This window comes from Cygnus atratus, chromosome 2, assembly GCF_013377495.2.
Source record: "Cygnus atratus isolate AKBS03 ecotype Queensland, Australia chromosome 2, CAtr_DNAZoo_HiC_assembly, whole genome shotgun sequence".
Taxonomy (NCBI): domain Eukaryota; kingdom Metazoa; phylum Chordata; class Aves; order Anseriformes; family Anatidae; genus Cygnus; species Cygnus atratus.
Genome location: NC_066363.1, coordinates 147,393,280 through 147,419,062, shown reverse-complemented (window position 1 = coordinate 147,419,062; position 25,783 = coordinate 147,393,280). Strand labels below are relative to the sequence as shown.

At 42.6% G+C, this 25,783-nt stretch overlaps 2 protein-coding genes across 3 annotated transcripts in view; one reads left to right on the top strand and one right to left on the bottom strand.

The window, feature by feature from the left end:
* The window catches only part of SNTB1 (syntrophin beta 1), a 112,677-nt gene extending 97,725 nt beyond the window's left edge, over positions 1-14,952 (top strand). The window contains exons 4-7 of the mRNA XM_035556246.1: positions 3,904-4,043; positions 11,699-11,895; positions 13,327-13,517; positions 14,860-14,952. Coding sequence (XP_035412139.1) covers positions 3,904-4,043; positions 11,699-11,895; positions 13,327-13,517; positions 14,860-14,952 — 621 coding nt within the window. The remainder of the gene's footprint in view (positions 1-3,903; positions 4,044-11,698; positions 11,896-13,326; positions 13,518-14,859) is intronic.
* A 7,327-nt stretch (positions 14,953-22,279) lies between these two features.
* The window catches only part of MTBP (MDM2 binding protein), a 31,113-nt gene continuing 27,609 nt past the window's right edge, over positions 22,280-25,783 (bottom strand). For both annotated transcript variants that reach the window (XM_035556248.2, XM_050708912.1), the window contains exons 21-22: positions 23,928-23,993; positions 22,280-22,653 (exon numbers count right to left, since the gene is read on the bottom strand). In XM_035556248.2, coding sequence (XP_035412141.1) covers positions 22,618-22,653; positions 23,928-23,993 — 102 coding nt within the window. In that variant the 3' untranslated portion in view covers positions 22,280-22,617. The remainder of the gene's footprint in view (positions 22,654-23,927; positions 23,994-25,783) is intronic.

The following is a 25,783-nucleotide window of genomic DNA, read 5'->3' as shown; positions in this document are numbered from 1 at the left end:
GAAAGACAAAACAGGAAGGTGCATATGTGAAAAGTGGGGTTTCCACTTCTCAGGGGCAGTATATGAATAGCAAAGAGGTCTGCTGGGTTTCTGAGTAGCAGAACGGATGTTTCACTTGTTGGTGAATACTTGTTGTTTTTTTTTTGTTAGAATATGTTCTCCCTTTTCAGGTTTGTACTTCAATAATTTGTTCTGGCAAAGTTTCTCTAGGAAAGAAAAAAAAAGAAAACAACAAAAAATGCACTGAAGCATTGTATTGTGGTGGGAGGTTTGAAGACTACTGAATTTTCTTTCCCCTAGTTCATCAAGATTGGATCTAACATTCTGACTTTGAAAAAGGTTAGAGTTTGCTATTTTTTTCAGAGTGGATGGCCACTTTATTGGTCTGCAACATGGATAAATGTACTTTGAACTGTACGTGTGCAAGTGGGAACTGGAGTGAAGAAACTGTACTGCAAGTGCCAGATTTCTGCCAAGTTCTGGCTAAGAAGCCTGCCCTGGCTATCAGCTAAAACAGTGCCTCTAAAACATGTCTCCAATGACACTTAAATGTACTCTTAGAGAAGTATTTCATGTTGGCTTTATGATATGTCAGATTTTAAACCCTTTAAAATTTGAACAAATCCTTCGCTTAGCTGCCAATAAGCAGTATGCTCTTTGCCGTTGTTTTGTAATTTAATATTTTACTCATGCCTGGTGTGACCCTGGTGCTTGATCGGGATTAATTTCCCACGCTGATTTGTTCTGAATGTGCCCTGCAAGCTAACATATTTGCAGACTCCGTTCTTCCCTTGTAAAATCCCCTGTTACCATCTGCAGGACAAAATGTTCTCTTTGACACCTTACAGAAGCGCCGACTGCCTGTCGAACAGCACGGTATCAGCTGTTAAAGCCTGATCCAAACCCCACTGAAATCAGCGAAGTGTGGTGCAATTCAAGGTTTTTAGGGAAAGGCAATACCTTTTATTAGATCAGCTGTTGGAGCTGGAAAAAACAGACACGCTTTCAGGCACAGAAATCCTTCTTCAGGTTCGAAATAGCAGCGGTGTTGCTTACACCAGCATTCCTTACCAGTGAGGCAGCTAGAGGCTCAGCAAGGTTTAAAAAATGTGATTAAAAGTGTGTGTGTCGCAGGGCCCTTCCTGCTGGGCAGGCGTAGGGTCAGGCTTCCTAGCAGGACATGGGCAAACATCATTCTCCTCTCTCCTCCATACCCCTTCCCAGTGTACACCTTACAAATAGGGGATGCATCCTACAAGGATAAGGTCACTTCGGGCAGAGCTGAGAAGAAGCCTTTAATGCCTTAATACAAAGCCATGTCTTCTCCACAGTCACCATGCTATTGGGAAGGGCAGGGGCCAAGCTGCAGGCTTTGCTCTGCAGGTTGTGACCACAGCATCCACTCATTTCTGGAAATTCTGGCTCCTGACGTTTACAGCTGTCCTGCAAATAGGTGTGTGAACAACAGGCAAAATGAGTTTTATTCCCTTTCTTGTGGTTGGTTTACTGGGAGCTGCGTTTCTCAGAATTTCTGGATTCACAGTTGGCTGAGCAGCCACCTAATAACAAAGCTTGTGATTGAAAATACCGCACAGGAAGGATGGTTCTGTGGAAAAGCTGTAAGCAGCTTCCCATAGTCTTTGGATTGTTTGTGGTCATGGAATAAATAAGTAAATAAAAAAGAAGTAACAGCCCTGTGTAGCGTCTGCTTCCTCCCGTGGATTATGCGTCTGAAGATCCTGCTTTTTCATCCCATAATAGACTTCATATTCATTTTCCATTTTCACTTCTTGAAATCGTAAAAGTGTGTACTAAAATCTTTCTATTTAAGGAACACAGGCAGATGCTCAAAAATTGCATGTTAACATTAACTGTAACATTTATTTCTATTTTTCTGTGCTAGAAGTCAGGGTGTTAACCGTAGCTAATAGCTGCGGTGTTAAGTAGCTAACAATGCTTTCTGTTTCTGTGAGTGTTTCTGTGGTACCTGGGCTGTGAGAACTTCGGGTGTTACATTCTTGCTGGAGTGTATTAATAAGTACATTAATTATGTGTCTGCTCTACTCAGGCCCATTTGAAAATGAAAGGTTGCATTTCAAGAAACTGTCACCATAAGAAAATTGTGAATAAGGATTAAGGCTCCTCAAGAAATTAAAAAGATGAACCTTTATGAGATTAGGTTGGTTAGTATATAGACATGAACAACCAGTGAGAAAGTTAACGCTGTAAACAGGTATATGATTATTGTAAAAGCTTAATTTGGAAGGAAAAATATCTTTTAAAAATCACATAATCACAGAATAATTAAGGTTGGAAAAGCCCTCCAAGATCATCTGGTCCAACCGTCACCCTGCCACCAATGTCACCCACTAAACCATGTCCCCAAGCACCACGTCCAACCTTCCCTTGAACACCCCCAGGGACGGTGACTCCACCACCTCCCTGGGCAACCCGTCCCAGTGCCTGACTGCTCTTTCTGAGAAGAAAATGATATAAGCCAAGAATCTTTGGCTTAGGCTTAAGAGATCTGCTTTGGGCACTGGTATTCTTGTATGAAGCTTTCCTACAACTGGCTTGAAATCCCCTAAAAGTTCAGAAATTTATTGGGCCCTGTCTTCATATAAAATATGGGTGTTTCAAAGATGCTTTTCAGCCTGAATTCATCATTTAAAGCACCTTGAATTTATGGATCTGAACTACCATTCGTGGTGTGCCATTCCCAGCCTGGCCAATCTTTGACTTACCCCTTCCATATGTTTCTCTACCCAGTGCCATGCCCAGTGACAAACATCTATGGCAAATTCATTGGCATCAAGCATAAAGCATATGTAGACAGCTGCTTCTCTTTTCTGGAGAAGGTTTTAATGAAAGAATCATGTAGACAATCAGATTGTCTGGTGAATCTCAGAATTTGTTCAGTCCTCTTTTAATACCAAGGTGTTTGAGTTTGAAAGTGTGGCTGTGAGGTTGTTTCTGCGTAACATGTTGTCTTTTCCTTTATGTGAACCAAAATAAAAAAGGAGAATGTGTCTGTGAAAGCCAAGACCCTTTCATATTCCCATCTATTTTAAGACACCTAAATGCTGCCAGATTAGAATAAGTGAAAACTAGGGACCATACTTAGTCCTCGTAACAGTAATTGTGTGGCCATGTGGACAGCTGCATGCCCAAACTGCAAAATATAATTCTACATCTGGATTCTGCAGCCAGCGAGGGGCTTTGATGTCCCGGTTGTTAGATATCTTCTACAGATGGGTCTGAAATGTAGACATAGATCCATCTCTGAGTCAATGCTTCAAATCAACCCTGTGTTTAGGTTGGATCTCTTTATAAACTGACACTCATTAAATTGTTGAGAAGCAAGGTATGAAGGAGAGAGAAGCAATGACAATGTGAACTACAGAGGAAAGAAGCAAACCCATCTGCTCCCAAACCAGTATTTTTTGCTAGCTGACATTCTTTAATAGTGATGATGTTGCAGCTTTTTTAGTTTTGAACCTAGAAACAACAGCAGCAGTGTCCAGCGCTCAGGTTAACGTGACAGCTACACGTGAATGGTGCACATTGCAAAAATACATCTAAGGTCCTTTCATGCATACCACAGCCAAATAACAGCCAGCTCTGTCTCTGTGTTCTTCCACTACTGCATTTATGGAGTAGCTTATAGTGAGTGAAGGCTGCTAGGAGGGTTGGAAACAGCAGTGCTAATGAGAGCAGCAGATTTCATTGTGCCTGGCTCCATTTCTGCTGCATCTGGTTATAAGTTCATGTGGGAGATGTCAAAAAAACAGAGAAGGAAAACTCTTTTGTTCCTTATCTTGCCCAGGACTCAAGATGTTCGTATTGTCAGGCTTTGCACCATGGCTTTGCCTCTTGTTTCACCAAAAATTTCCTCCTTTTCAGGTGCCAGGAGACAACGAGAAGCACTGGAAGCCAGTATTAGTGGTCTTGACAGAGAAAGACCTCTTAATATATGAGAGCATGCCGCGGATGAAGGAAGCTTGGTTCAGCCCTCTGCATACGTACCCCCTCCTAGCCACCAGGTACCTGTGATTTTTTATTTCAGCCACTTCAAGAACATTGGGAATGGCTGAATCAGCCAAGATCAGGTGTAGCTGGTGCAAGGCTATAGATCACATTTGAAATGCCGCAGTTTGAGAAACAGATTCTTCCTAAATGGGCCGATGTGCTCAGCTTAACAGTTCCTCTTCACTTCTCCATTTCAAGTTTTGGCCAAGGCTAATTGCCAGAATCACACCAGAAAGGATTACGAATGCAGTAGTTTGGCCCAGATCCAGGAGTGCTGAAAAAGTCAAGTTTGATCTCCTGAGATCTCTATCTCAGCACGCAGACCTGAGGACTCGGCAGATGCATTCGTATTTCCAGCTACTTCTCCAGGATGAAAAATGGGAAATTGTTGCCCTGGTTTGAATGTGCTGGTGTGGGAGTACTGTGCCGGTGGTTTGGGGCTTCTGGGGTCTTGCACAGATGACAGAGACGCTTAATTTCAGTATGGCTTGTGTTCCTGCTCTAGGAAGTGAAATCCTGGTGTTTTTAGCTTAAAATGTGAGCTTGGAAGACACATTCGTGAATCTAGGTTGGAAATAACCATCTGCATTATTTCAGAGGTATCCATCAACTCTAATTCAGAGAGAGCTTTCCCATGGTTGTCTTTATACAGTGGAAACTGTCTGTGCTTCTTGATGTGAATCTTAATCACATTTCTCTGCCAGTATGGTCAAAGGGCTTGAGAAAGAGCTGCTGCTTCATTGTTTTGGCCTTACTACAGGCCTCTATTGTACTATTTTCAATGTGTTCTCTTTCAGAATGGCTGGTAGTACATGGCCAAAAGCAGTGGGTCTCTTACTGCACTCTCATTAGTTAATTTTTGTTCTCAGTCTCTTCATTCTCTCCCCAAATGAGCTGAGACTTTGCTGCTAAATCATTATATTAAATAAAAAAATAGCAAACTATGCTAATGGTTGCTTTGTCCCAGTCAACCTACCCATGATGGAGCTTTCAAGACTTCGGGAAGACGGGTTCTGATTTACCCTGCATTACTGTGAAAAGAGATGTGTCACCATAAAATGAGGTGAGGGTCCCATGCTCTGCAGTTGCAGCCTGCTGTGTGTGGTGGCAGTGCAAGCTGAGAATTTCAGCAAAATTTGTCAATTCCAGCTGACAATGAAAACTAGGTAAGGTGTTGGGGCAGGAGATTGTGTCTGGGCGTGTCACTAGACCTTGATGTGTTGCTGCCCCAAGATAAATGGCACGTGGTGTGGTGTTACCTCATGGTAATTGTGCCCCTGTGTGAGTGTGCCAGTGTCGTCAGGGATTTATCGCTCCTCCTATTGCAACATCCTGCCTTAAGGAAAGCTCATCGGTGTGTTTGACCGAGCAGGGAGGGAGTTCTGGACAGCATCAGTGCAAGGTGGAAGGAGCTGACAGAGTTTGTAAACAGACTTATAAATAGAAGTCCCCAGTGATGAGGACTGTGCGCTTTTTCTAGAGAACCCAATCCAGCGCCTCACCTGCACACCAAGCTTTTGCAGAACCTACCCCCAACCTCTCTGCCTCATCTGCTCTTTGTTCGAGCTGCTGGAGACTCACCATTTGGATAATGCATCTTGCACAAGCGGAAGAAACACTGGGAATTCCCAAGGAGGTGGTCCATGGTTACTGCCAGCACGTGGTGGTGCCTGCTGTGGGCTGCGCAGAGCGTGAGGTTGTTCAGCTGGGCCTGTTCCTTTATGAGTTCCCCACCCTGTTTTATAGAGTGTCGGTTATCTGACCACATTCCTTCCGCCCCAAAACAAACTTTGCTACCTTTCGTGGAAAACCCGCAGCAGAAGGTGATGCAACTCCTCCCCTCCGTTTCGGGGTGTCAGTGGACCTCAGTCCTATTCGTTAAAGTGACTGGAGATCCTGCCTGTGGTAAGCACAGCTCAGGGACACTGAGGTAGCCACGACCTGACATCCAGACCCTCCTGTTGGCTGGGCCCTGTTGGCTGCTGATAATGGCCTGAGCACATCCTTTAGCTTGTCTCAGGTGTGAGGCAATTACTAATCTCTACATTTTAACCAATTTAACGAAGTCACTTTACTGTGGTGGATCATCCTCCTGGCAGGAGCTGGGTGTTGCTCACCTTCAGGAAATGAGGGCTGGATGTCCATGGCCCCCGGCCCTCCACACACTCAGGGGGCTGCACAAAGCTCATGTTCCTTCAGGATTTCCCTTTAGTGAGCGCTGCCCATGAGCAGCCCATGCATGCCTGTCCTACAGCTCTGCCGCTTCATTGGGAATCACCTGTGTCTTGCTCAGATGGTTTATTCTCCTCATCAGCCCCAGTTTGGCTTTGGGTTGCCAGCCAGTGCACCCTTCCCCTTCCTGCCCACACGTCTTCATGAACATTTGAACACTGCCAGGGTTGGGGCATCCACAGCTTCTCTGGACAGCCTGTGCCAGTGCCTCACCATCCTCAGAGTAAAGAATTTCTTCCTAATATCTAATCTAAACCTACCCTCTTTTAGTTTGAAACCATTACCCTCGTCCTATCCTTACACTCCTGACAGAGTCCCTCCCCACCCTTCCTGCAGGCCCCCTTTAGGTACTGGCAGGCCGCTGTAAGGTCTCCCTGGAGCCTTCTCTTCTCCAGGCTGAACAACCCCAACTCCCTCAGCCTGTCTTCGTAGGAGAGGTGCTCCAGCCCCTTGATCATCTTTGTGGCCCTCCTCTGGACTCAGTCCAACAGGTCCATGTCCTTCTTGTGCTGGGGGCCCCAGAGCTAAACACAGGACTCTCCACATGGGGTCTCACTGGAGGGGCCTCCCTCGCCCTGCTGGCCACACTTCTTTTGATGCAGCCCAGGATAGGGTTGGCTTTCTGGCCTGCAAATACATATTGCTTCCTCATGTTGAGGTTCTCATCAACCAACACCCCCAGGCCCTTCTCCTCAGGGCTGCTCTCAATCCATTCTCTGCCCAGCCCATATCTGTGCTTGGGATTGCCCCTTCCCAGATGCAGGACCCGATAAATACATGAATTGTTGAATCCCCAAGGTTAACAGTTTGCATGAATTGACAAATTTCCTAAATCAGTACACCTACTGTTGTGTCTGTTTTTGACTAAAACCCTACAGGATTCTGATTTTATGTTCTGTCACACAGAGTGGTTACAGCAGCCAAATAAACATGGCTTGCTGTTGTTATCGACTGCTGTGTTCATGCTCAGCCAGTGATTACCCTCCTCATGACATTTTTTTAATCCCTCTGCGCATTGATCAGTGCAATTGAGAGCTTTTCACCTGGAAAGTTTGCAGACCACATGTTGTAATCTTGGCTGCTCCCGTCTTTCAGATTTTTACGAGTCCTTGAGAAAACGTTTTTGCTTAGCTAATGCATATTTGAAAAGCTGCTGAAACTGGAAAACTTCAGTGCCAGATACTGCACAGAGTCATGCTTAATCTACCCAGGACATAATGAGCAGAGAAAACTGGGAAGTGGTAGAAGGATTATGATCTTCTGACAGTATTTTAAAAGCAGAATTTCAACACACCCTTTCTGTTTGTTGATAAGTTTGCCTTCAAACTATGGATGCTGTTAAGATCTAAAAATATTTTCTAGGCAGTCTTTCCCAGGTTTGTGTGGAACATAAGTAACAGCTCAAATAAACCTGAGATCAGGAGATTTAGGTTGTTCCTTTAAGGCTTTGCACTGGGAGGCACAGCAACTGGCTCGTAGCCCTGACTCCAAGGACCTTTTTGTCATAATCCCTGTTTCAGTGTTTCCTTATGCCCGAAATAGGAATAACAGTGCCTCCCTATGGCATGGGAAAGGGGCTTGAGCAATTTCATCTTAAATGTTTGCAATCAAGTTGCATTATCTATCAGAGCAGATATGGGGAAAAAAAAAAAAGCCACATGTTGCACCCTGATTAAGATCAGGTATCTCTAAGTAGCTTTGGGGCAAAGCTGAGCTCTGTGACCAGAAAGTACTAAAGCACTTTGATACGGGATGCTGATACGAATTGCAAACATTTTGTGATTGCAAGCGCAGGGCTGCTTATCTAGATAAATCCATTTTTTTTTTCATGAACACTACATTGTTACAAACATTCACCAATTTCTGTAGTGTGACTTTCTAAACATGCAGCAGAGCACCCCTGAGAAGAGCTGCTTGAAGCCTTGCCAGCTGTCCTGCCATGGTGTGCTGCGAGGTAGCGGTAAGGGCTCCATGTGGGAAGTTGGGAAAGGAATTTGGGCAGTGATTAATCGTCTTTGGGCACTGATTAATCGTCTATGCAAGTGGGCAGAGAGGCAGGCAGAAAGTATAAGGGTGCCCGAGCACGCCGGGGAAGGACCATGAGGCAGCATGCAGGCTGTGCAAGGTCTCCGCTTGTCATCCTGGGTGGCTGTGTCACCCTTGAAGGCAGATCTTGGATGAATGAGGGCCTGCACGTAGGTTTCCAAAGAGTACAGCTGCTCCAGAGCAGGTTTCAAATGTTAAGTCAAGGGTTAAGAAGTGGTTTCAACATAAGAAAGGTCAGATTGTAGTGGCCTTCTGCTGGGCAGAGCTGCATGACTGTTGATGCACTTGTATCACGGCCTCCTCTGAGATAAATCTCCAGTGAGCAGCTGAACACCTGCTTTGAATGTCAGTGCTGGTCTTCACTGAAGAGACCATTAGATTTTGCTGCGTTGCGGTGTTTGAAACTCTTTTCAAAGCACTACAGTGAGAAGCAGCTCCCGGAGAGCCTCACCTGGCACCCGCACGTCACGCTGTACCACACGCGTCTCGCTGTCGCGCACCTGCAGAGAACAATGCCGTAAGGCTCCCCACAGCATAGACACACAAGGGGGAAATTAGAGATGAGCAGGGTCTTCCTGGCTCCCTGGAGCATGTGAAAAGTCGCGTTTCCCTACACGCAGCACAGACCAACCTTCTCCTGCCCTCTTGCGGCTCTGGGCAGAGCTCTCGGGGACACCTCAGGCAGGGGCGCAGCGGCAGCAGGGCTGTGCTGGGTGCTCCCAGAGCAGCTCGGGGTGCCTTGGTGGCTCTTGGGTGCAGGGTACAACCTCCTCTGCCTTCTCCAGAGCCACCTGTGGAGTTTGCAAGATTATATTTTTGCCTTTTGAGGTGTTTTTGTGTTCTTCGGGATAAAGTATTTTTTCTGTAAGTGAAACTAGTCTGAATTTATCAAAGCTTGGGAATCCTTGGACTTGTACCCAAATACATCAGTGCTGATACATAAATGCTGTCAAATGTTCCCCTGCCTATTTCTCTAGTTTGTGTTTAGCTGCACGATCTTCCGAAGCATGATCTGGAGTTGTATGATAGAAAAGGATTTTTAAATGGTGAGACTGAATTTTTGATAATGGGGGGATAACGGGAATGAGAAGGCAGGCAAGAAAAAGGCTCATGTTGGATGTGTCCAACACACTTTAATTTGTAAAATGCATCTCCATTTTATTCATATGATGAAAAACCTGAAAAGCCAGTGCAGTGGATGATTCATGAAGACCTGGGTGTTTTTTTGTGTGTGTTTTGCTGTTTTTTTTGAAAGGGAATAAAACCTTTGAACCATCTGTCACATATTCAGTATCATAAGCATTAGAGCATAATTTTTAGCGCAGCTGTTGAACGCTGTATAAAGGAGCTTTATCTTTAATATCAAACTTGATGTGATTTTTCAGACTGCTTTCCCTCCAGCAGCAGAAGGCAGCAGGAGAGCAGCTGCCCTGCCCGCACCCAGACGACTGGCCGTTCAGTTCCTGGTCTCCTGCCTTAATAACTGAGATGCAGCTCCCCCCCGAGTTTGCACCTCGTCACACCACAGCCCATGAACAAAAATTGTGGGGCTGTTTGTTTGCTGCTGACCTCCCTTACTACAAAATCTGCCCGGAGTGCAGTTAGGAGTGCTGGTGTATCAAAGTGAAGCGGGGAGTTTCTGCGGCCCTTACAGAGACCAAAAGGCAGGCAGGGAGATGGTGGTGCTGCTGTGTGAGAGGTTTTCCTGCCCAGACACAGGGGCAAGTCCGCACGGGCTCTCTGCACCTGGACTCCTGGCCCTCCTGGTGACGTGAGATCAAGGAGGATGCTCAAAATTCACAGAAAGCTACCAGAAACCTGAGCATGAGCAAACCCAGCAAACCTTACAGCGGGCTATGAAAGAGGGGTACGTCTGTTCAGCACAAAGCATATCCCAGCATGAACCCCCAGGGAATTTGGGAAGATCAGATTCCTTATGGCTAGTGTTTCAGTAACTGTAAAGATGATGTTCTTTTTTCTTTATTTTCTTTCCTTTTTGCCTTTTTTTTTTCCTGTTAAAACATCTACTTCTGTGATCTCAGCTAACCTTCCAAGTGCTAAGCAATAATTTGAGGGCAAATTAGTATTTAGTAGATCATAGGTAAAGTCTAAGTTTTCATGCTTCAGCGTGTGTTCTTACTACCATGATACATATGTATTTTATAGTCTCATACAAAGCGTATTGTTTGCCTACAGAAAGGCAAACAGGAGACACAAGACAGAAATAAGATTTTCAGAAGAATTTTCCTGGTTTCACTTTGTGATTCCCTCTGAGGGCTAGTGCCTGGCCTGCACATTGTGACAAGCTCCTCTGTTTTATTCTTCCCAGCTGAATCAGTGTCACAACCCCAGGTGATGCTGTGTTCACTGTCCCACACTTCTGCAGGAGAAAAAAAGGAGAGGACTGTCTTTAATAGGAATGAAATATTATGAAGTGTTGATTTTCTCTCTCAAAAAAAAAATCCTGCAATTAATGTTGGCCAACGTGAACAAACTTTTCCTAGTCTCGGGAGAACAACTGTTCATGCCAGGCAAAGAAATTTTAATTGCAGCAAAATGCGAGAGCATTTCAGGATTACAAATAGCTGCAGCATTTTGCATTTTACAGGTACCTTATGGGAAAAGTATACACAAGACAGCACTTGGCATCTCCGTATTTTACAGAACTTCAGACTTTATGGGAATTGGTACTTTATCCAGCAGCATTTATTGTAGAGTTTGTCTGCAGATGTTTGAGCTTTATGGCAAATGCAGCTTGACAGTGAAAGCTGGATTCAGCTGCGTTGTCTGAGCGAGCGTTTCCATCTGTCGACCAAACCCCAGCAGCACACAACAGTAGGTGAGTTCCCTCAGATCCTCATCCACAGGGTTTTTTTGTGCAATTTGTTGTACTGCCATGGACCTTCATTCTCTGAGTGTCACTGGCAGTCACTTTAGGCTTAAATACAGAGGAGATGTGAGTTCTGATGCTCCCAGCCACATACATTTAGGAATGTGCAACGCTGAGTTTTAGTTGGGTAGGGATTTTGGTGCAGTGCTCAGCAGTGATGGTCCTGTGGCCTCTGTGGAAGCAGTTCAGGGCTCTCCCATCTGATGGGGAGGCACAGCCACAGTGCTAAAGGGAACAGCACTGTGTGCTGCCCTGCTTGGTGGCATTTCCCATCATGGGACCGAGTTGCCTGTCATGGCATCAGGGTACAACAGCCCAGAGGCACTTGCGCTGCTGCTTGTTCTTCTGCTAGTACGGATAAAGGGGGTCCTTAATTCACAGTGGACGTTATGGCCAGCACTAAATGTCCTTCCACAGTCGTACAGAAAACCAGCATTCAGCCACCAGCCTCCAGCTTTGTCTGTGCTGTAACCACTAACGTATATTCAAATCCAATTCCAGGTTGGTCCACTCTGGCCCAGGAAAAGGCTCACCGCAGTCTGGGATGGATTTGTCTTTTGCAACCCGTACCGGTACAAGGCAAGGGATCGAAACCCACCTGTTCAGGACGGAGACGAGCAGAGACCTCTCACTGTGGACACGGAGCATAGTGCAGGGCTGTCATAATTCTGCAGAGCTCATCACAGAAATCACAACGTGTGAGTAGCAGATGCAGCGTTGCTTCTTCACGCTTTTTACTCTGTTTTACAGACTGATGGCTGTCAGTTCAAGCCCTTTCTGCTACAGTTGATTCATTTTAAAAAAAGTACATACTTAGTGGTTTATGTGTTTAAAATATAATCTTGCTTTCCTCCCCAGCCCTAGCTGGTATGGTACCCATGGCCAGTACAATAAAACAAGGACACAGTCACTGTCATTCTGACTTCTCATCCTGTTTTCCTGACACTGTTCAGACACAAGTGTGTTGCCAGCCACGGTGGGCTGTGTGTCATAGAGAAGTAGATGTCAGAGGTTTGTCCAGAAGGCCACAAAGAGTGAACAAGGGACAACAATTCACTTGCTGTGTGCTAGGAACAGGCAGTTGTGTTGCTCTTGACATGCATCTCCCTAAAAGGTTCTTAGGAATTTTATTTTGAACAGGAATCAGAACTGAAGCAGAGTAAATTCATTATTTGAGGCCGCTCTCCATCACTGCCTCCTCCTTGGTGTGGAAGACAGAGGCAGCTGGTGCTGTGCCTTGTGCAGCAGGCAGGCAGTGAGGGATGTCAGGCTGTAGATGGGAGCCCCTCGGAGGAGATCAGGTAACACACGGCCCATTTCTATTCCCTCAGCTCAGGTGTGTGACAGTCCCAGCCTGCTCAGCTCTGCTGGAGGAAAGGTGCTGTGGTGTGTGCATGGAATACCTCAGCTTTCTGGGAAACTGTTAAAAAGCCTTGGATATCAAAGTTCACAGGAAGATGGGGGAAAGAGAGAATTTGGGATGCAAACACTTAAACTGTGTTTTTTAATTTGGATCGTGATATGTTTCAGAGCTGAGGGAAAGATGCAGACTTTTTGCTGCAGTTGCCGTTAGATACAATTATCTGGGCCCTTTTTCAATTACTGTGACAGTAATGAGGACTCCAGAGCGTCTTCATCTTTGTCAAAATTCTTCAGGGATCCCCTTTACAGCTTCTAATTTTGCCACGCATTGTGCGACACATTTATTGATTTTGGCTCTGTCACACATAAGAAGAGGAGCTGTGACTTTGCTGAGGTTTGGAAGGGGGAGATGCCAGCCCGGGTCATCTTAAACTTCATTAGATTGCTTTAGTGGCAGCACGTAGATGTACACGACAGTATGAAGAATGCAGCGAATAAGCAGAAGGACTGACATCAGTGCTGTTACCACCAAGCAGAAGCTTAGTCCCTGTATATAGACCCTAACTAACAAATGGTGCTTGGGCCTTGCACAGCAGAGTGACTTGGGTTGTTTTTCCAAATCAGGTTTACCATTAGAGCACGATTAACCAATTGTAGGAAAGGTTGGTTTCCACAAGGCGTTGCTGAGATCGAGTGTAAAATCTGCAGCCAAATGGAATTTGTTGCTTTTAAGAACGTTACAGTCTGCATTTTGTTTCCATGTTTAGCTTGCACATATAAAAGCCAGGAGTGCCGTTTGACCATCCATTATGAACACGGATTCTCTCTTACAACCGAACCACAAGACGGTGCCTTCTCTAAGACAATTGCACAATACCCCTACGAAAAACTGAAAATGTCCTCAGATGATGGGATAAGGATGCTCTATTTAGACTTTGGAGGAAAAGATGGAGAAATTGTAAGTACTGCATTTAGCAGAGGGGTGCACATTACCATCTCTGTGGTGCTCCTTAAGGCTGTGGGAGTGGAAAAGCACTGATAGCAGCTGGCCAGTGTGGTTCCAGTACCAGGATATAGATGCCATGCTTCTCAGTGCAGCACGATCTGGCTTTAGAAAGAAATAATCTTAAAAAAAGAGGTAAAAAGGTAAAAGCATGCAAGGAAAGGTGAAAGATTTCTTCTGTTTAAGAAAAACTCTCTGTGTAGCCAGATGTTAGAATGTTTGTAGGTTTTCTTTACAATTTTAAAATGATTGTAGGTAGAAGAACATAAGAATGAGACATTGCTAATAATTCCAACGTGCACTTTATCTGATATGACAACAGTTCTAGACACTTTTGAACACTTAGTTGCTGAAAAAAATTGAAGACTACAGATGTAGAGCAAACTGTCTGCTTAAGCCTTAAAGTTAGCTGTCACAAGGCCTAAAAATAAGGTACTTGTTCCTACAAACAGTGTAGATACCATAAACTATGCAAACGTAATCTTTCCTGTCAAGCTTTTCAGCAGTTCCTGAGTATATTGTGTGCTTAATTCTTGATACCACCTTTGATGACATACTCTGTGAAGCCTTCATTGTCAGGCTGTAAACGTACTTCAGAGAGGAATTTGTTACTAGCTCTCAATAAAATTTGTTACTAGCTCTCAATAAAGTTGATGTGTGACTGGTGGAAAGACCAGTCTGTTTTGTTCTGGTGTGAACTTAGTGCTCAACCTGTTGTCCACACTGACAGAGTTGTCATGCTGTCATGCTTAGCAAGCACATGGTGAGGTGATCTGAGCTGTGACCATGGAAAAAAAATCTCAGTTCAGTTTCACTGCCAGCTGCATGAAGAGAGAAGCAACCATGCAACTCGAGGAGCAGTGTTGTGGCTTCAGCAGTGACCGAGAGCAGGTACATAGGGAATAAGTGCAAGGACAAGTTATTGGACACAGCAGTCACACCACCAGCCCTGGTCAGAAACAGGCTGAAAAGAGGGAGGGGTTGAAAATCTTGGAAAAGGGCTTGCAGCCTCCTAGTCAGTTTTATGCTGCTCTCCCAGGCTATATATGTCTATAAGCCCAGGGGCACAAGGATCTCATCTGCTTTCAAGATGCTTCTTACTCACTTTTAGTGACCTAAATATGTGCAGCTGCATGCAAAGAAATAACAATGTGTTGTAATACAGGGTACCTATTAATAGAAGTCTGTTGAAAATACCAGGCAGCAGTTAATCTAGTAAACACTCCATAAATGACTCCTTATTTGAGCTGTAATCTAATCTAATTATTCTCAACTTGATTTCCTCCTGTAATTTCAGCAACTGGACCTTCATTCCTGTCCAAAACCAGTCGTGTTCATCATCCATTCCTTCCTGTCGGCTAAGATCACAAGACTTGGTTTGGTGGCATAAACGGGGTACACACATCTGGTTCTTCAAAGAAAAATGGAGCAATCCTGCTAATCAGAAGTACATCAACATTAGCGACCTGCAACGGATAACAGCCTGCACCAGACTGGGGTTCGGCACCACGCCTCAGTCATTTCTGGCAGCCTTTCAAGGCCAGGTTTTGATTTTGATCAGCTGAAGAGGTGGCATGACAAGGAAAACAGTGGATTTCATTGTAAATAGTGGGATTTTCAGATCCCGTCTCAGACAGTGACCGAGTGTAGTACCATGCGTGTAATTGTTCAGATTCATAAGTTGTGCCTATTTCAATGTACTTGTTTATATAGAATCAGTAAAGGGCTAAGCAGAAAGGATTGGGCGTTGGTTATGATGCAAGCTCAAGGTTGTTTGAGTACAAGTTCTGTAAGATGGTCCCACCGCCTAGAAGTCAAGTGGTTTTTCTGTTCTAACCCGTGCAGCACTGACAGATTTCTCATGGGGAGCCACCAGACTGTGCTGCTCGAATACCTAGCAGAGCGAGCACCTACGCGTCTTTGAGTGGGGGTGCTCTGAAGCAACACCGAGCTGCAAGGAATGCCAGCTGCAAGGTCCGGGCTGAGGGGCACTTTCGGATTAAATAGCAGGGCCATCTTGTGTGCATTCCTCGTGATGGATGCAGTGCAGCACTAGCTGGGGGGTGCACTGGGTGCTGGCTGGCACCGAGGCATAGGTAGGAGCCTCCTCTGACTGAATACACAAATGTATGTTCAAATGACCTTGAGCTTCAGGTAGAAGAGAGCTGGAGCCATTTTAAAATGTGACCTAAGCTTCTGTCAGCATGCTTCCACTTGAGAGTTTTCCAACAGAAAGTCAGGCTGAGCCGTACCAAGAGCTTCCTGTCCTCCTACCCCAAATTTATTACCCCCTCAGCTCTACCGAGTCTGGTTGTATGGTTTTCATTTCGCAAATTTGGGCAAGGAGGAAGACTTCTTTTTTTTTTCTTGATTTGATCAAGAGCAGCTCCTCACTGCTGAGGAGGTGCACCGGGGGACAGGAACACGTCAGAAAAGCCTTAATGTGGAACTGCTCCTGCGAGAGTGACTTGGAGCTTAGACTTCTTTTCTGCTGCTAAATCAGCTACGTTAAGAACTAGTGAAGAAAGGAGTTGTCATCTTTAGCCTAGGTTAATATTAAGTACATTGGGTGCAAGTCCAGATTTATTCCTTGCTGGTAAAACTTGCTTAGGAAGGTCACCTCTGTACACATGCCTTATGGTTTCCTGTTCTGTACCACAACTTACTGCTCCAAGTTAAAACAGTCACAGCTAAGCTCGAGCCCTGTTCACAGTTAGGTTGTGGGCAGCAGGGCAGGCAAGCTGCTCTTCATTGCGGGATGATACAACTTGCACCTGGCACTACTGGATTGGCTCAGTGTCGCTGGGTGGGAATAGAAAGAAACAGAACAGGGGTTGCATTTATATTGCTCTTAAATTTTAAATTGAACTGCTTTAGGTAGGGTTGTTTGCTTTCAGAGTTTTGCCCTAAATTCCCACTTTGAAGGACAGGAACTGTATAGGAAATCATAAATGAAAAGCTTGTAAAAATTCACTTTTTGTGCTACAACATCTGTTTTATTCTTCAGAAAGCCAGTACGTTTCGATGTAACATCGCTGGGCTAGTAAAGAAGAAAATTAAAAACAGAGTTTGGTTCTATGTTGCTTTTAAACTAAGTCTTGAGAGTTAAGATTAAGTCATGCTGTTTTTTCAGTGTAGGAATTAGCTTGTGGTGGTTTCCATAGGTATCCTAATCATCAAAACTAATTTAAAATTAAGATAGACTGAAATACTGAAAACAATTATTTTAGCCCATTAGCTAAGCTGACATTTGGGACACCAGCCCCACTGCCAGCGCCTCTCTCCAGTGAGAAGTCTGTAAGGTGATCTGCCTGTCTGTGAACGTTGTTTTTACTGTCATGGTACTTGCACTTGAACCTTAATCCTTGTGTAAGATCACAAGTCAGGAGCTATGTTACATAATTTACCGATAATTTCCAAATGTACATTTCTTGCTTTGCTCCCACTGCCATTCACGTGTCTTTCTGTAGCAGTTATTTAGGTCTCCTTTGGCTTGGAAGCTTCTAGGACATAACGTCTTCTGAGAGGCTGAGAGCAGTCGGTACGCTGGGGGACGAGGGCTCCAAACATGAACTCGGATCACATTGTCAAGTAAAAACGCGTGAAGTTTTTAAAAAGTGGTCGAGGACGCTGTGTGCAAAGTGGTTTATTGCTGTTCCAAAGTGTAACTTAAAAGTTTGGACCCAGGCTCCTATAAAAGTTCCCGAGGTTAAAGTGAGAACTTGCATATTGTGGGGTAGGTTAAATACATATGTAACTGTACTGCACTATTTCCTTATTCTTTTAACACTTACAGATCACTGGAATGTTATACTTAACCTGTATGTGCATTGTAAATAGTACAAATTCCTATATTAGTACCAACAAGTAAATTACACAATATGTAATCTAAGGTGCTCAGTACTATATGAAGTATAAGTGAATAACTAAACAGTTTGCAAAGAAAGTTCATATTATATATATTTATAGAAAAAATAATGATAATTACAGATGCTACTTCTTCATTTTCAGATTTTGGACTGATTCATATTTGGATGGGATAGACAAATGAAATATGGACCTACTCCACATTTATAAGAGTATAGTGAATATTTATATTTTAGAGGAAAAGAATATATTTAATAAAGTCATTTATTGGATTTTTGTGAGGTGAGCTTACTTTGTACCCAGACGAGGTGTTTAGCAGGCTGTCCTTTGGTTTGGGGCTGGGGAACGCCATGTTCTACACCTCAGTCATTCTGTAGGAGTTCAGTTACTTGAAAGAGCCATTCATCATATCGACAGAATGACTTTTAAAAATAATAATAATAAAGTATTAACGTACTGTCAATGGCACGTTGGTGCTTTCTATTAAATAAACATTATTCCTATGACAGTCTGAAAGCATATTAAATAGCATTTTTTTTTTGCTGCTGGTGTTTACTGAGAGGCCAAAGGGGTGTTCTGGCCAAGGCTGTTCAGACTCACCTGCTGAAGTTACGATGCTTTCTCTGTTGCTTATACTTAACTGGGCGGTTCCAGCAGTTATAAAATACTTCTGCTCAAGCCTCTGCGTTCAAGGAGTGGGGCCAACACGTGTCTTGGTTAGTTCTTATGAACAGTTAAGGAAAACAAGAACGCTTGTTTCCCCTCTACTTTAATTCTTAACCTCGTGGCCCAAATAGCTAACTGTGGGGTTGTAAGTCTCTTCTGTCAGTGTTACAGGGGTGTGGCAGACCAGCCTCGTGGAAATCCTAAAAAGGGGTAGTTGTAGAGTTTCACTCTTCACAAGACACTGATTGTAGATTGGACATTCTGATCAGGAGGTCTGCGTAGAAGCTTCACCGTTAGAAAGACTTGGATACATATCGGAACATGTATGTTACTGGAAAGATGTGATATAAGGTGTTTGTTAAAAAATAAAAAAATAAAATAAATCTGATCTGCCTGTGTTCAGGGAAGCATACTGGTGTTTCCTAAGAGTCCTGCTTTTTCAGTAGAACTAGCATTTCTCTTAAAGTGTTTAATAAATCAGAACACAACTCCTTAGGCCCTCCCAAGTGAACCACTACCACGAATGTCACTGAAGGCTTTCTTTGCCCCATAAAGAAAGGCGTTTCCCCTTTTTGTGAAAGGTAAGTACTCCTTCTTCCCCCAGGCCCTGGGAGCGCACTCCATCCCACCCTTCTCATCGTGAAGCGCAGCTGATTTCAAGTAGAGCTTGATCAGATTTCCATCTACCAAGAAACTTCTCAGTGTCCCCTTGGCCATGTTTAGAAGTTAACTGGCACTGCTTTGTTTTCACCCCAAGCCTCGAGATTGTTAGAGTATTTAGAGCTTTGTAAGTTCATCTTTTTCGTAGAAGTCAAAGAGGCAGGTTTCTAACTGGCTGTTACTGGGACTATTCTACCAGAAGGAAACAAAAAAAAAAATCTACAAAGTAATTGGAAATCGTATCTAAAATGGACACTTTGAATTCAGTGCTGACATCATGATTTGTAACAGGAGACCTTAATAATGAACTAGCAAAATTTCAAGAAACAATTAGCTTGCTTGATACAAGGCAACCCCTAGATTAACCAGGGCAAAGTTTAATTTAAAACCATAAGGAAAAAAAAAACTCGTGAATATATGAGCTCCATTGTCCACATAGGATTCAGCTTGTTTCCTTCCTTAGAATTCTTGTGCTTGTGTAAATAATTAGTGGCATTACAAAATGACTCCTTAGGAAGAACTGGCGAGTTTGTTAATTAAGAAAAGGATTTCTAACCAATTTAAGTGATATTCATAATACAATTGCTGCAATACTGTAAGTAATCACCTCACCAGGTAATCATGACCGTATCAGTGTTGTCTTACCCCAGCCTTGTGTAAGCACAGGGGTAGACCCCAATGTACGCTGATGAGCGTGACACATCCTGAGGTGCAAAACCAGGAAAGCAAGCGCCCAAAGCTTCTACAGTAAATACGCACAGGGCAGACTAGAGTGGGGTTCATCGTCCAGAAACAAAACATTTGAAGTTCAGAGGCACAGAGTGGCATTACGTTCTGCATCACAAAAGTTACTGCATGGTAGCTGGGCTGTGGGTGCCCTTAATTGTGGGGTTTTAAAACTATGACAGGTGCAAAATATTTTGCTTTAATGCTGTTACTGTAAGCCAGGTCAAATTATTTTGCATGCTTTTTGCCAGGTTAAGAGCATGCACAGGGAGTTATCACAGCTCAGATGGGGTGCAGTAAGTTATTAAGCCATGATTATAAACTAGCTGTCATTTACCATAAAAAAAATAAAACAACAACAACATAATAATGAAGTGCAAATGAGATGTGGGCAGCACTGTATTAGCTCAGTATTGGGAATCATGCAAACAAATGACACATCAAACTGCTTATGTTTCCCTAACTGCTTTCCTGCTGATTATTTTAGGCCAGCCTTTGAGTCTACAGAATTAATTAAAACAATAACCATTGGCTTCTACTTGCTCATGAAGGGAGATCGTATTTAAATCCAGGGCTCACTATGTACACCACAGAAAGGTAAGGGAAGAATGAGGTGTTTTTTTGTTGTTGTTTGATTGATTTTTAAGATTTTTTTTTTAAATAGAAGCCCTTCTACAGATACATGCAGACAGTTTTTCATCACAAAAGCCAGCTAAAGATTATGAATTACTTCCATGAAAGGCATTTTCTCTGCTCATGACAGTAAGCCTCATATTTTATGAAATGTAGTTTTTATACTTTTGCTTGTCAACTTATGCGTGAACAGAGAATTTATTAACTATATATTTTTTTTCAATCTGCTGTAGCAGATTACAACTATACAAAACAAAAACATCATGCAGAAAATGCAAATTTCAGTAGCTTGCATTAATATCCGCACAACAGTAGTATCAGCACTCAGGCTGAATATATGAGATTAGAACTTAAGACTTCTCTCTTGGGAAGTAAAGACTTCATTCAATACTGGATGTTAAGAAAGCGACATCTTATTCCTAAGTTTCTTGTTGTATGGGCAAAGTATTTTATATTTAACACAACAAGTGTATGTGTTCATGTATTTTAAAGTGACTGTAAGAATACTTACACAATTACATGGAAAAACAGCTTGTCTTGAATGCAGAGAGAAGGGAACCATAAACATTGGTTAATACATTGGAGCAATTTTGTGCATATACCCATTATATAATTATTTAAACATCTACTTTCATAGTGTTTCTATTTCATGAAATTAGTAAAAACCTTTGAAGTTATTGACCTGGATGCTATGGATGTGTTGCAGGCGCTCTCCAAAGCGGTTGTGCCTGTCCAGAGCAAAGATGTGCATTGATGAGGGAGGCCTCATGGCGGCCTGCAGCTCCCTCACGAGGGGAGCGGAGGGGCAGGCGCTGAGCTCTGCTCTCTGGGGACAGCGACAGGACCCGAGGGAACGGCATGGAGCTGGGACAGGGGAGGGTCAGGCTGGGGGTTAGGGAAAGGTTCTGCACCCAGAGGTGGTCGGGCACTGGGACAGGCTCCTCAGGGCAGTGGTCACGGCACCGAGCCTGCCAGAGTTCAAGAAGAATTTGGACAACACGCTCAGACACATGGTCTGATTTCTTAGGTAGCCCTGTGTGGAGCCAGGAGCTGGATTTGATGATCCCTGTAAATCCCTTCCAACTTGGGATATTCTATCATTCTACTTGCTACAGTTTACGGTCACAGTAAAGCAGAGAGAGTACAGTTCAAACAAATGCACACCCATATATATATAAAAGTTCATGTAGAGTTCAGGAGAACAATACACATTGGAGCAAAGGAAAAGAAGAGTAGAATGCAAGATCCTGTTAGACATGCACACGAGTGCGCACACACCCCCCAAAGCAAACAACAACAAAAAACAGCTCCTTAGGGCTTGGCTGTACACAAAATAGAATTTAGCAAAGATAAAGTCACAAAATTCTAAAGACTCTTCAGAGAACAGGTAGATTTTACAGTATTAACTCTAATCTACATATGGTTTAGTTCAATCATATTTTCTCATAATATTAAATTTCACATATATTAGTATTGCTTAATCCATTTTCCTTCTAGGAGAATATAGCAAACAGTAACACTGCATCTGTCAAGTGAAATCATGTTAGTCTCTATGAGAAATAGGAAATCCTTACACTGAAATCTATAAAATGTATTTGTTTTGGTAGGAACTCCTCAACTCAACACAATACTAAACGGAATAATTACTAGTGCAAACCTGATACATGCCCAAAACTTAGGCAAGCTGAGGCTTATTGAGTAGTTTCATGTGCTTGCAACTCAGGTAGAAGTTCTTGTATTACATTTCATCATAGTTTGCCCACTGTTTCACAGCCTTCTCAGTCATCATTACTACTAGCATCTTGATTTTGTCTTCCCCCTCCATGAAAAAACCTCAGAAACAATTCACAACAGAGGTCTAAGGATTGTTAGGAAGATTACACAGAAATTCAAGCTGTAGCTCTCCCCTTAAAATATCATTTCATGGGACCTTTCATCAAGTTTGAAAAGATGTCGATTTTTTTCCTATTACAAGCCAGAGAGAATTGTGACTCATTATATTTGTTTCCAGTAGCAGAATAGGAACTGTTGTCAGCTACAATATAAAATGTCAAAGGTCCACGCTGTAAGCAGTTGTATTCGGCTTATACAACAGCAAGTAGTAATAAATAGAGGTCTTTGTGCAAAAAAGTAAAACAAAGTAGTCCCGTTACTAAAATCAGATCTGGCAATTTTTTTTTTAATTCACATTAAAAATACACTCATTGAAAAAGATACAAAGCTTTATAAAGACCAAGCTGTATTCCTTCTAACAATGAAAGATAATAAATATGCAAATAAAATAAAACCTTTTTCAATTGAAATTTTTAAAAAATTAAAACTTTCAGTATAAAAAGTTTCAAAGCATGCTACTGTGCTTGAAAAGGAAGTCTGTATAATTACACTGACCAAAGTTCTTCTGATGCTTGCGTACGTGTATGTACGTGTTATCCAGTATAATGTTTTTCTTGCCATCAGAAGTGCTCTCTCCACAGTTTCTAGGAAGGTGTGAATAGCAGTTAATCTACTTGCCAGATTTTTCCAAAACCCATTCAATCACCTGGGAAGATAAATGAGAAAATTATTCGCATAACTCTTATTATTGAGAGCAACTTAAGAGCATCTGAGACATAATATCAATCCTTTCTTGACCTGAAGACCTGTTGTTACTAAACAAGATTTAAAAGGTAATCCATTCAAAGGAGAAAGTTTTTAATAAACTGAGAAGATGGACTGTTACCACCCAAGAACTGTATTTAATTGAACAGAACGCTTGTCTTTAGAAAAAGGCATTTTTAGATCCCCTGAATTGAGCTACCCCACAATGTACAGTTTTTTATGAGGTAGTTTCAGAATATTCTTTATTACAGGGAGAGGTGGCCAATTTACAAGATGCCCCATTTTACTGCTGTTGACAAAGAGGTATTAATGTGCATATATAAAACTACCGACTGGTCTCCCCAGACAAAGACTGCAGTGAGAAACAGTGCATCAGCACAATATCCTGCTCCGGGATCAACCAGCACAACCCATGTAGGTTTTGAAACCTTACGATCTGTAGGAACCAGTTCACAAGGGAAACAAGTACAGAACACAATACTGCCCTGGCAGGAAAAAATTCTGTAGGGATCTAGCAGTTTTACTTAAGAGTTTTGAGGGGAGACTATTTAACTAGCTCTGTTCAAATCCTTACGTTTAATTTATAGTTTTGAAGACTGCCCTGTAAAAATGCAAGATCGTGATATCCAGAATTTAAATCAAATATTTACTTACTTTCTGGAGGACAGGAGTGCTTACTCCTGTTGTTTGTTCTGTGCTACTGTTCACAGAAGCATACCTTTACACACAAGTAAGCTCATTTGATGTCATTCTGTTTACAGTTATTTCTAAGCTTAAAATTACTGGTTTTTTTCTTAAACAAAATTTATTTCCTTTGATAGATCCCTCTATTGGTACCTAAACTTTGAAGACGAATGTTATTTCCTCAAACACAAAGAAAGAAGAATTCCTAACGATTTGGACTTCTCTCCAAGGAAGAAAAATTTCATGATTTTTTTTGAGTCATGTGGAAAAATTTCCTTCATCTACGTTTATCACTGTGACATAATAGATAGAACATATTCTAGTTAGAACTGCCAAACCATCTGGAACTGGAAATTTTGCTTGAGAGAGTTTTTGAGAGATCAGAATGTGAAATGACCCACAGCCTCAGGAATGCTTCTCTTCATCTCCTAAATCTGTGGACTAAACCATCCTACAGCCAAGCAGCGGCAGTTGGACTTAGCCTAGGCTAGTGAATAGTAAAATATACACAAATCAAACAAATGGTCTTACCTGTTTAGCATTGTTATTTGCTGTTTTCTTCATTTCACCAAGAAGTCCTCTAGAAGTTTTAAGATCCTAAATATGAAGCACAAAGCCACAGAGATTAGTATACTCATATCCTCATTATAGGTGGATGATAAGGGGATGATAAGAGCCCTAGTTATCTTGGGGAACTTAATCCTTTTATGATTTCTTTTCAGAACTACAGAAAAAATGATTATTTGAATTCACTTTTTCTAAAAAAAAATAAGTAAATTCACTCCAGGGGCCGTAACTTTTCCTACAGCAGTCCGAGCCTAGTACTCAAGTGTGACTAAGCCAGACTTTTCCTTACTTTCAAACTTCCAGAAATGCAGGGGTTTTCTTTTCTTTTCTTTTTTTTTGTGTGTGTGTGTTTGTTTTGGTTTTTTAAACACCAGAAGTTCTTACAGTCTTGATTGAAATCTTCCACAAACATGGAAATTAACTCTCTGTTTAGACCACAATACAGAGTTCTGGCAAAGAATAGAAAATAGGAACTGGAGAAAAAGAATAAATGCAGGCCAGGAAAAACCTAGAATGGTTTGTCTGCTTTGCTGTTGTTTTGTTGTTGTTGTTGTTTTCCCAGCCTAATTTTCCCAGCCTAACCCAAGAGCTAGATTGTTCTTAATGCAAGCGTATAACAACACTGTCTGAAGAGAAAGAAAAACTAAGAACATGAACTACTCGTCTCCAAAGGAAAACGGTATATATGATATCACGCTTCTGAACCATGCAGCGGAGAAAAGCCCTACAGACCTGGGGCGAGAGTACAGTTCAAGTGTACAAAATCCCACCACAGCTCTCTCTAGAGCAGCATTCTGAAGAAAAGGATCACTGTCTCGTCTTCTTTTACTCTTTATTTGCAATGGAACCATTAACCCATCTGAATTTGCTTCCTCATCCCTACACACAGGCTCTGACTTTGGATGAGATCTTCCTTCAGGGCCTATTTTGGGCAGATCTTGGGAGTGCTTACAGAACGAGTGAACAACTGTCCTCTAATTATTTAAGAAGCTGCTGCTCATCAGCAAGATGTTGTAATGGTCTGTGTCAGCTTGTAGCCCTCTTCGATTGCAGAGCAACTTCATTTAGCTTAAATCATCTTCCCTGAAGCTCAAGCTAAACTGAGGTAGTTCACAAATGATGGTAGGCTAAATGCACGCAAATGAACAGGAACAGCAGCTCAACTTGTGAAAAATAGCTTGTTAACCCCAAATACTCTAATTGTACTCATTTTGTGCTCAGGCTAAGTAACATCGGCTCAAGCATTAACTTACGAAGTCCCCTATGTATTGTGGAAAGAGATGTTCCTCATTACCTCCTAAAAATTAGCTTGATGCAATTCCGCATGGTGCTGCCAAGTCAGCACGTGTTAGATGGTTAGATGGATTTGCAATGCATTTACAAGGATTTCTGTGAACACGTCACGGCACTGGAATTTCAGGTACCACGAGCTATTTACCCAATAGCCCTAGAACAAGGGAGAAGCTGAGCTGTCATGGTGAAGGACAAAGATTACTCAGCATAAAGCTTTTTACTGAAACCTTTCTTCATTTGTAATCAGTAACCAACTGACCAACATACACAGCCTCCATTCTCACAAAAGAAATGTGATCATATTCTACAGTTTTACATGAGCAAAGAATTTGTTTCCAATAGCTGCAACCACAGTTTGGGAGATATACGTAACAACCAATACATAAAGCTACATTTACATAGCTCATTATAACAGCAGGTATTTACGACAAAACTAAGTTGATCATCAGTTTGGAGACAAAATTATCCTGTTACAAGCAGAGACAAAGCCAGTACAAAATACAAAACAAGATGTAGGACAACGCAGG